Source organism: Ambystoma mexicanum, chromosome 2p, assembly GCF_040938575.1.
Source record: "Ambystoma mexicanum isolate Mex_15411 chromosome 2p, UKY_AmexF1_1, whole genome shotgun sequence".
NCBI classification, from domain to species: domain Eukaryota; kingdom Metazoa; phylum Chordata; class Amphibia; order Caudata; family Ambystomatidae; genus Ambystoma; species Ambystoma mexicanum.
This window is the reverse complement of record NC_090923.1, coordinates 895,104,434-895,115,970: the sequence shown is the minus strand read 5'-3', so window position 1 is coordinate 895,115,970 and position 11,537 is coordinate 895,104,434. Positions and strand designations below refer to the sequence as shown.

Genomic DNA, 11,537 nt, shown 5'->3' with positions numbered 1-11,537 from the left:
CTCTCTACCTGTCTTTCTCTCTCAGGATTGTCTTTCATTGCACGTCTTTTGCAGCTCTCATTTCGTGCCTGTTCGCTCCCCGTTTCTCTCACTGTCTGTCTCTTCTCTTTTCGCCAGCCTCAATTTCTCTTCTACTCACACCCGGCGCGCGCACACGCCTGCGTCTTATTCTCTCTTCTCTTTCTGTCTCTTTGAAGCCGTGTCGTCTCTCGTTCTCCGCACGTTCTCTCTCCATCCCCTTAATGACCTCCATCACATTTATACGCCACCGTCTTATTACCCGTGTGGTCGGCCCACTGCCTGTCCCACCATTCTCCCACCTTTCTCTTCTTCGTGGTCTATTTTCTCCCTCCATGGCACCTGAGGACTTTGCTCATTGTGCAAGGAGTCGCTAGCCCCACACAGCCAAACTGCCCCTCACTCACCCTTCTTGCCCGTCCACACATAATAGCACACACCGAAACAGACCAACGGGCAGAGGAGACACCACAACTTTGCTTGGGTTTATAATAGGCCTCAACCAGCCCATTAGTATCATTATTATTGACATTAAAGAGGAACATTGATAGGAGGGGATCCTTCTGTTAGAAGAGTGCCTCTGCTTGCTCCTGCCAAAATGGCAGCTATCTTGGAATGTCGGGGGTTTTTCTAGGTCCAAACCACATTCCTTTCTGCGTCCAGGGTCCTGCTCCTGGGTGAAGTATCTGAGCCAGTGATGACAGGGAGCAGGAACCAGGCTGGCTCAGGTAAGTACAAAAGGGAAAGCTGCTTTATTTACTTCTTACTTCCATAGATACAGTTGGGAAGAATGAGAGAGAAGGCTACATGCATCTGTCCTGGTCCCTTGCCCAGCTCCCAGTCCCTAACCATCAACCTTGGAATCCCCAAGCCCCAAACACTCCACAATCCACCAAGCATTCCACAGGGCCTAGCTACTCACACAGACACACAATAGCATCCAAGATACTACACTGGGCTTACCTCAGGTTCAGTGTCAATTAATTAGAAGTTGGCTCCATGTCACTCAAGGGGTTCATTTGTGATGTAATAAGAGCTTGCCAAACTATCTTGAACGGGCAGCTTGTGGTAGGTGGCACGGTGTGTATTTACATACCCTTGGTAATAGAGCTACTTGACCTCTTGGTTCTGGTAGCTCCATGAACTACTTTGGTATGAGCCAATCGACGTATGAGAATTTGGAGACTTGTGGATTTCATAAACAGTGTTGAGTGGCGCTTTAAGAATGGAACGCAAGCGGCTCTGGACTGCAGGAAGAGGGGGCTCTTCACTACAAATAGCCCACCCCGCGCATTCAAGTGTGTGGAAGTGGGCAAAAGTGGTCTGCTGTGGTCCGTGGGGTGCTGAGGCGGTACACAAGCTTCCATTAAGTAAGTGCCTGTGTGGGATATGCTTTATTACTCCCTTTTAGCTATCGGCCAAACTGTTTTACACCTTCCACGTAGGTTACATCGGCCTCTTACTGGTGTAGCATATTGTCCATTCTCTGATAACACCTTCTAGTGATTATGTCCTCCACAGTTTCCACTTACAATCTCCTGAGCAACAAAATATTGGTACAGGCTCAGGTTTTGAATGCGGATCATTGGTCTCAAGCTACAGACTTTAACAAGGATCAGCCTTTGTATCTCTCAGTTATGGTACTTCCATCAGAAACCATGCCCCAACCTCAGCCCATCTAAATGCAGCGGTGCTGGGAGCCCAAACAACTTGGATGCTCTTATAGAGGCTCATATGGAATGACCCTTTGCTAATGGGCCTTGTTTGGTAATGAAGAAGGGGCTTGTGCAGGAGGAACAGGCGAACTTGATGGCCTTAGATTCATCTTTTATACGTCTTTGTCAAGGTCTGGAAGAACTTCTGGGGTCCCAGACTTTGCAGGATCCTTCTTTGCCAACTAAGGTGCAAGTCGAAGCTCAGCCTACTCCTCTTTTACAGAGTGTACCCTCACACTATTTTACACCTTGGAATGTTCAACTGCTTAGGGAGTCGAATGTTCTCCCAAATTTGGACTATCTAGGACATACCTGGATTTGAGCATTACATCTAGTTATGGAATGCATTCTTCGGCTATATGACAATATGAAAGCTCCTGCACAAGACAATGCTGCAAAACGATTGCTACTCGAAACAAAAAGTGTCACATCTCATGCAGTCTTCCATTTTGTCCTCTAAGTCTAATAGAAAGGGGGGCAATTCAACCTTTGGGAAAGCCAACCTTAATTTAGAAGAGGAGGATGCTGTTACTAGCCCCACCTCGTTACTTGGATGTAACGATCAACTCAGCTGACCTTTTTGACAGAACTAATTCCCCTGCTCCTCCTAGCAGGTCCTTATCTGATGACCCCCGAAATATTCAATCTGGCCAGGAGGCTATCGTTCTGGACTTGAGTGCTAGCCAAAATGAGAACCCTTTGCTCGTCAGTGTAAACAGCATGTATATTGGATGCCTATAATTAGGATCCCTGGAAAGCACAAACAAAAAGGTCACTAAGAGATGAGAAAGACAAAAATATGAACGAAACAACAATAATCTGAGCCCTTCATCGAGGAAGATCTTATGATCATTGCACCTAGAGGACACTGCTGCTGTTCTAAATACTCAGCAGCAGGGACTCTCGAAGGACAGCAATATTGTAGTGGACAAAGTAACATCGATTATTGTGATGCTGGAAATGTCCTTTACTGCTTTTTATCGTGTGTTCTGTCGTGTTTTCTGCACAGGAGTTCATGTGGGACTCCTGGCGGTGCAGATCTCTCTCTTTTGGTTTGGTGAACAGACCCGTGGGATACCCTTATGGCACCCATGGGTAGGGGTACAACCCTGTGCCCCTAGTGTATGTTTTTGGGCACCTGTGTGTGACCCACAGAGCAGGGTACGGGCTGGTGGCAGCTCTGTGCTGAAATTACTGCATCCCTGAGCGTCCTCCATTTTGGGATGCCCAGGCCCTGTCATTGGAATCGGTAGATTCTGGATGGAGACAAAATGGCCCCCATGGCCTCTTGCCTTCCATCACCTGTTACCTTGATCTTCCCGAAGTCCCGGGAAGCCCTGCCTCTGTCCCTCCCCCCTGACTGGCTGTTGGGTGGAAGTTCTGTATATGGTAGTGTGGGGAAGTGCCGACCAGAATGGCTGGAGCCTTCTCAACGACCGCATGTTGTGGGTACGCCTGTGGGTGGGACCTCGGTGAATGGAGTGTGTGACGAATACACATTCTATGTTATGGGTTTCTAGTAGCTGGTGTTTGACACAATGACCGAGACAGCCCTGTCCGACCGAAACCGGTATGAATGCAGCTTGGAGTGTTGAATGGCTCGGTACTTGTCCCAATACACATAACTTGTTGTGAGTGTCTGGAGAGAAGTGAATGGCCTGAATGCACCGTGTGCCTGATTGGCTGCCTGCCTGCATGAATGACCGTAGTCATGATTGGATGCTTGAGTATGACACAGCGGAATGAATGGGAGATCAACAGTATATCTGGGGACCTCTCACTGCTAGGAATCATGTTCAGAAGCTGAAGTCCACTACAACGAGTAACTGGAGTAACTGAAGCTTAACCTTGAGCCCTGCTGGACAAGAAGAATTGCTGTTGCTCTCCTTCTCAATCTGAAAGCTGCTGTGCCTCATCGACTGACCCAGAGAGGACCTGGTAAGGCGCCCTCTTCCCGAGCTACGAGGGACCATCGTGCACAGCTGATCTTTGCCTAAACTCCCTGGTAGACAGACCTTCGACAGGCTGCCGACCCGATATAGGGATTGCTGTGGAACGCCAAGGAGAAGCGCCCGGACTGTTGTCTGCCACGGTCGACAACTGCCATCGCCGACTGGAGCCGCCGTGCTCCCGTTACCTAAGAACTTCATTGATCCAAGGACGCCCTCGTCCGCATCATCACAGCTGTATCCTGCTGGAGAAGGCCTGACCGTCGACGCAACGAAGAGCATCCACCGGTGGGTTCCCACCACCCAAAGACCACAGAGACGCCGACGACTTGACGCCCTTGCTGGGCCACAGTTCTTCCAACTCTTTACGGTCCAGAACTATCGACACCGAGGTGCCCCGCATGCCTCTTCCTTGCAGGACGTTTACACTTCCCCGTCAACGAGCACCGCTAGGAACGATGCGGCCACTTCACCATCGTAGCTCGACCTGTTCTCCGTCGGACGTTCGACGATGTGTGACTCCTGCCTGAAAGGGAGGACACTCAAGAAGGGCCGTCAATTCCCCGATGCGGAAAGCTACAACACCAGGTACTTTGGGGTTGCAGAAATATTGGAAAGTCTAGTGTGAACAATATATGGACTGGGCTTGTGATATCTTTATTCTACAGGTTGACCAGGTGGTGGGATCTCCACACAGAATTGTGTCTCGGTAGCAGGGCCAGTATTCTGCCCATTGTTCAATCAGCTTGCTTTCCTTCCTCTCTCTATTGCTGGTTTCCTCTTTATTGTTGATCTGTGTGTCATTCTGACTGTATGCACTTTAATGAGATCTGATAACATTAGTGGTACAACCGTAGAACTGTATATATTTACCATTGTTGATTTCTGAGTACAAAGTGAGTTATAGTGATAGTGTACGTGACCTTGAATATTAATTATATAAAGACTTTTTTGTCCGATACAGTGTGTCGACATTCCTTTGTGGGTGCTTGGGGACTACTCTGTACTTAAGAACCAGCTCGCATCACCTCCTGAGAAGCTAGGCCTTGATTGCTCGACCACGATACCAATAATAGAGAATCTTGGCAGGGGTCCTCTGTGCCTCTCCTCTACCATATAGAGAGCGGAGGTACAGACCCCCCCTCCGGTCTTTACAATTGTTTATTTATTTATTGTTCGCTTGTTAGACGCTTATACAGGAAGTAAATACTGTTTCAGAAGACAAACCTACTATGTCTTGTGAGTGTTCAGAACGTGCAAGTGCAGAAGGGAGAGGGAATCGGATATTCTGGGGTGTTCATGGGTGAGCAACAGGTGAAGTGCAATGTAGGGTAAGTGCGAGCCTCCATGGGTGGAGGGTGAGCCGAGGCAAGTGCTGAGGATAGACAGAAGCTGGGCAATTCAGTGTGGGAGGTCACAGGGCCCGAGGATGCATAAGGGCCCTGAACACCAAACAAGCAACTGTGAGATTAGCAGAGGATAGAGGTGGGGAAGGAGGCTGGTAAAGAGGAAGGTGTTGAGGATCTTCTGGAATTTAAGAAAGTCCTGCTCAAGACGAAGGAGGGCGAGGCTGTTCCAAAGAAGGGAGCCAACTGAGGAAAGCGATCGACCTGCCCTCTGTTTAGCTAGATGCTTTACACACAAGGAGTTGATGCCAGAGGAGCGCAGAGGTCTAGAGGAGCAATATTTAGTAAGAGGGAGTTGCAAATAGTACGGTCCCCGGCCCCAGACAGCCTTTTGGATGATACTGAGGGATTTGAATTTAATCTGTGAAGCAACCGGGAGCCAGTGAAGACTTTTTAGGGCAGGCGAGATGCAGTCCCTGGGCTTGAGGCCAAGGGTAAGTCTCGCTGCCCTATTCAGGTTTAGCTGGAGGGGTTGCAGAGTGGAAGAAGGTAGATTCAGGAGAAGGCTATTGCAATAGTCAAGCCTAGAGAGAACAAGGGCTCGGTTAACATTGAGCTTCTGGGGGAAGGGGAGAAAAGGTAGAATTCCTTTGAGAAGGAAGAGCTGAAAGTGGAACTTCTTGGCAATGTCCTGAGTGTGAGGGAGGAAGGAGAGTGAGGTGATGAGGATGACACAGAGGTTTCTGGCTTTAGAAGAAGGAGCAGGGCAGAGCCCATGGAAGAAGGCCAGATTGAAGGGAAGAAGTCGGTTGCAGGGGTCCCAATCGGGAGGATCTCCATTTTGCTGGCTTTGAAGCAGAGATCATTGGAAGCACACCAAACCTGGATTGGAGAAAGGCTTTCAGGGATAATGGAAGGTGCAAGAGAGCAGGAAGTTTGAAGGAGGGTTGTATGTTGTCAGCATAACACTGGAAGTTGGGGAGAAGGAAGAGATGAGGAGTGCCAGCTGAGTAAAGTAGATTTTAAAGAGCCATGGCGAGAGAATAGAGCCCTGGGGGACACCACGGGTAGAGAAGGAAGTAGGAGAGGAGAAGGTGCCCAGCATGAGGTGGGATGAGCAGTCAGTTAGGAAGGAGGTCAGCCAGTCCAGTGCCCGCTCAGAGATACCAAGCGTGTCATGTTGCCTTTGTATGAGGATGGAGTGGCTGACCGTGTCAAATTCAGAGGAGAGATCAGGAAGGATGAGAACAGCAGGGGAGTTGGAATCCACGGATGCAAGCAGTTCTTCACAGGTGTTCAGAAGAGCAGTTTCCGTGCCTCTGGATGCTCGGAATCCAGATTGATGGTCGTGGTCAACCGCCAACAAGTCCAGTGTGAGAGTTGAGTTGAGATATGGCCAACTTTTCCAGCAGATTCCCCGGGAAGGGGGCTTTTTTGCTCTCCGATAGTTATTGGAAATTTTGATCATGGTGAACACTCTCCCATTTCCTTTACATTTTACAAATTAAAGATGTGGAGCCTCCCCTGTCATTACTGACTACTGATAGAGGGAGCTCATCTGTAAAATGGAACAAATCTTTATGTGACAAGTTTACTAAGAAAATTAAGTATTTATTCTAGGAATGCCACACCAAAAATTCTTGGGATCTCTTCTTGGTTGAGAGATTTAACCATACTGTTTTGCGTTGTCTCAATAGCATATCACGGAAAGGGCCAGTGATGGCCCCTCACAAACACTTAGATATTTATGATGACCGGGTGTGGTTAAGGCAGGGCCATCTTAACAGTTTTTGGGGCCCGGGGCAAAGATAGAGTTGGGGGCCCCCTCCCATAGCCCATTTAACACCTGCCCCCAACCCAAACAGCAAACAAAATGGACTACGTGTCTCAAGTCAAATTCAACAGAAGTAAAACAGCGGCTCTTTCCTAAAACTAGGTTTAATTTACTGAAACTAATAATGGTCCAGGGAGAAAGGCAATAGATGCATGCCCCTCTTCTCTCTCCTGTAGTCTTGTAACATTAAAGCAACTGAAAGCAAGCGTCCCCAAAAAGGCAGTACCCTCCCCACAATAAGAGGCAATAAGGATACACCCCAGGAGGTAATGAGACCAAGACCAAGTGTGGGGGATGTAAAAGGGTTTTTTAATATAATCAAATAGAGCATGCAAAGGACTCTGCAAGCTCCGAGAGCGCTCTGTCTGACAATAGCAAAGACAGTCATATTTATTACAAAACCATGCCATAAATCCTGTGAGCTATAGGGGGCACATCGTCTCGGGGATTGGGTGGCGTCGACTAAGCTATAGGTCGTAGACTGATGAGCTGCTCCAGGATTGGAGGCCATCTGCGTGGTGCCGACGTGGGGTGGACAGGTCAGCTGGGCTCATCTGGATGGAGCTGCCGGCCAAGCGCAGTCTGTGTTGATGATTGGTGACTGTGCTAACACTTTGCCCTTGTGGCCACACACACACACACATTCCTTGGACTACTCTTGTTGTTACGTGTGACACGTCTGCTTGACTTTGTGCTTCTTCCTCTTGTTCCTCTCTTACACTGTCATAGGCTTTACGTACTTCTGTCAACTGTATCCAGTATCCCAGGCCTTTTACTTTTACAGCTGTCAGTATGCAATACACCACCTCATATGGGCCATGAAATCTTGGGGCATTCTACCTACGTACGAATCTCCTCACGTATATCATTTCACCTGGCATTAATTGGCCCTGTGGGTTTTCTTCCACAAATTTAACTGCCTCATTCGCTTCTTCTCGTGTGAATGGTGGTGCGAGCTGTCTTGATATCATGCGGGCTGCTCTGGTGAGTTTTGTTAGATAGTCATTCAATTCTTCACCTAATATTGTGGCGCTTTTGTGGGCATCTGAATATCTGCAGAGTGGAGAGTGTGCTGTGTGCATGCGCCTTACAGTCACGATCACATGCGGTGACAGATGGTGGTACCTGCTGGGCTGATTTCTCAGCTCGAACGAGGCCAGAGGCATACAATGCACCCAGTTCTTTTTGAGGGAGAAACACAATTTTGACAATCTCCCCTTCAGGAGGCCGTTGATCTTCTCAACCACGCCATTGCTTTGTGGATGATAAATCGAGCATAATTTATGCTTGATTCCTACCAGAGCTGTAACTTCTTTGAAAAGTTCATTGACAAAATGCATGCCATTATCCGAGCGAATCACGTTGCAAATTTCCCAGTGTGGGAATACTTCCCTTACTAAGAACTTTGTGGTGCACTTGGCATCTGGACGTGCACAGGGCCCTGCTTCGACCCATCTGAAAAATGGACAAACTACCACTATCATGTACCGTGCACCATTACAGCTCTCTCCCATATCTGCATAATCAATATGCAGTTCTCTGAAGGGCCCTACGGGTTTGGGTATTGTACCTCGCAGTGTCCTTAAGGTCATTCCTGAGTTATATATTTGACATGTTGTACATTCCAGTGCAAACTTTGATATGTGTTCTTGTAGCCCTGGCACAAACCGGTCCTCTTGTATCTCTGCTGCAATATGTTGTTTTGCATTGTGTGCTGGGAAGTGCAGTTGCTGAAATGCTATTTCTAGCAGTTTTAGTGGCATTACCACTTTCTCTGTATTATTTTGACGCCATAGAAGATCTGTTGCTGACTGGCTACATCCTCTCCTCTCCCACATCCCCTTCTCTTCTTCACTTGCCCCTTCCTGTAACTCTAGTATTTGTGACACAGGCATAGTTTTCTAACCATCTGGGAGCTCTTCCTCTACTCGTTGATGCATTAAGTACTCACCTGTCCGTTCCTTCACCAGATAAGAGGCTTCCTTGGCTGCAGCGTCTGCTGCTGCGTTTCCCAGAGAGATAAAATCTGTGTTAGTAGTATGGGCCTGGCATTTCACTTTGGCTACCATGGTGGGCTCCTTCAAAACCTCAATGAGTTCTCTTAGGAACTCTGCATGTTGTACCGGTGACCCATCTGCTCTGTGGAACCCTCTCCGACCCCACCTTGCTAGTCCGCCGTGTACTGTAGTGGTCATATAAGCTGAGTCTGTGTAGATGTTGACTGCACACCTTTTCGCTGCATGTAATGCTTCAATGAGTTCTATGAGCTCTGCTGCTTGGGATGAGTAATGGGCTTGCAGGCGATGCTGTACTATCACTTCGTACTCACCTTCTTCCATCCTTACAACAGCTACCCCCACGTGTTTCTCTCCTGTGTCTGGGTTTATTGATGCTGACCCATCTATGAAGAAAACCTCTCCTTCGTTTAATGCGTTTTCGCTAACAACAGTGCTTTCTCCTTCCTCCCCCTTGTAAGTAGTACAGTCGTGTGCCTGCATGTCTTCTAATGTGCATGGTTCTGCAATTAATCTTGCTGGATTTACTGTTTTACATCGAATTACGTGGATGTTTGCACTGGATAGTATTATTTCATAGGCGGTTGCTCTTTGTGTTGTCAGTGTGCTTTTTGATCTTTCCAATATAGCGAACAGGGAGTGTTCCACAAATAGTGTCACAGAGCATCCCATCACTATTGTTGCACTTTTTTCAATGGTGAACGCTGCGGCTGCGAGAGATTGCTCGCAAGCGAAGTGTCCTTGCATTACTGCGTCTAGTGTGTCACTGTAGTAGGCAAGAGGCTTGTGCCCTAAGGATGTTTTTTGTGTCAGTACTGCAGTCATGAGAATCCCACTACAGTGGGATAACAGGTAAAACTCACATTCGTAATCTGGGTTCGCGAGCACGGGCACGCTCAAAATCAGTTCTGTGAGTGACGTGAATGTGTCACTTATTTCCGCGGACCATTGAATTTCTGTGTTTTCTCGTTGTGCCTCCTTGAGTGCCTGTAGTAATGGTCTTGTGTATGCTGCATAATCCAATATCCATGCGTGCCAGTAATTACACATGCAGAGAAATTTTTGCATTTCCTTCACTGTGTTTGGCCTTCTTACTGCTGTAATGGCAGCTACTCTGTCTGGTATTATTTTCTTGCCGTCCTGCGAGATTAGTTTTCCCAGATACAACACTTCTCGCTGGCGGTACTGCAGTTTTTCTCTGTCGACCTTATAGCCTTTATGGGCCAGTAATGTCAAGAGAGCAATGGAGTCTTTTCTGCATTGTTCCTCATTCTTTGCGCAGTCCCTTCCCACTAAGTTAATCGGGGACTGTTCGTAGTAAAGTAGGGGTGCCCTCACTGTCTTACCTCCCACGGTCACATCTAAATCTTCTGTGTAAGTAACTTCGACAACAGCCCCAGAAAGCACCTGCATCTCCAATTTACGATTAGAAAGCAGGAACCGGCCTTCACGTAAAAATGATTTTTCAGCTCCCGAGTCCACCATAAATATGAATTGCTTATTCCCTATCTGCGCCCCTATCAATGGTTCCTCCGCTGCATTGTAGGTCGTAGATAGGACAAGACACGCAAGTGCTCCCTGTGGGCTGTCCTATGCTGGGTGTCTCGTGTTCCCCCCTTGGTCAAAGACATTACCTGATACCACTGCCACTCCACCGTATGGTGCAGGTGCACCGTTGGCTGTTGTGGCGAAAGGGTTGCCTTGTGTGTATGGCATATGCTTGCGGCTTTGTGGGTGCTGTTGTACATTATGAGGTGGTTCTCTTCGTTGTTCTACATACCCTTGCTCTGGTTGCCCTTGTGCCCCTCTCATGGGTAATCCATACGGGCTTCCCGGGTATGGATGACCATAGGGTTGTTCGTCTTGGTACATGTTATTTGGTCTGCTCCTGTATTCCCGTGAGAAATGTCCCCACCTACTACAATTCCAACAGTTCCCTTGCCCCTCTCTAGGACCCTGCCCTCCATACCCGCCATTTCCCCCATATACTTGACCACCCCCTCTGCGTCCTCTGTACCCACCTCATACTCTGCGGGGGGCCCACACTTGCCACTGCGGTCCTCTGTACTGCTCCTGTCCATTCCACTGTGCCTGCCCGTTGCCTGCCCAATTTACTGCCATCCTCCCCTGTATCGCTACCAGTCCCTCCTCCTCCCCCTCCCTGTCTTGGAGGAGTGCTTCTACAACTGCGGAGACCTTCACCAGTTTCGTTTGTACTAACTTCGCCTCATCTGCCAACCTTTTTTGTGCAACTTCTTTCTCCCTTTCCTTTATTCTTTTGCAGTGGTGAACTATTATGCTTTGAATTTCGTGCCATCCCTTTGCTTCAATCCCTGCTATTTTGTCGAGTGCTTTCTGTACTTCTTTTGGGAGTCCTCTCTTTATTATAAAGTAAAATAGGGGTGTTGACTGGTCCCAGGGCGTACCCGTCTCGGCTCGCCACATCTCCTGCACCCGAAAAATGAAATCCATAGCATCCTCCCCATCATTCATAGTGCACTGCATCACTGACTGTAAATCTGGTGTGTCTGGAAATGTTTCTCCCAATGCATCCCATACTCGTGCGCGCACTGTGTTAAACGAAGCTCCATCATGGCGATCACAGTCCAACGTTATTCCCGGGAAACCAGCTTTTGCCCACACTCTATCTGCCTGATCAC

General features: G+C 48.2%; 1 protein-coding gene across 1 annotated transcript; it reads right to left on the bottom strand.

Annotated features, from left to right (window-relative positions):
* Positions 1–8,763: 8,763 nt before the first annotated feature.
* Positions 8,764–9,360, bottom strand: LOC138567813 (ribonuclease H-like). Its single transcript, XM_069646304.1, has one exon. The coding sequence runs from the start codon at positions 9,358–9,360 to the stop codon at positions 8,764–8,766; it is 597 nt and encodes a 198-aa protein (XP_069502405.1).
* Between the last annotated feature and the right edge of the window lie 2,177 nt (positions 9,361–11,537).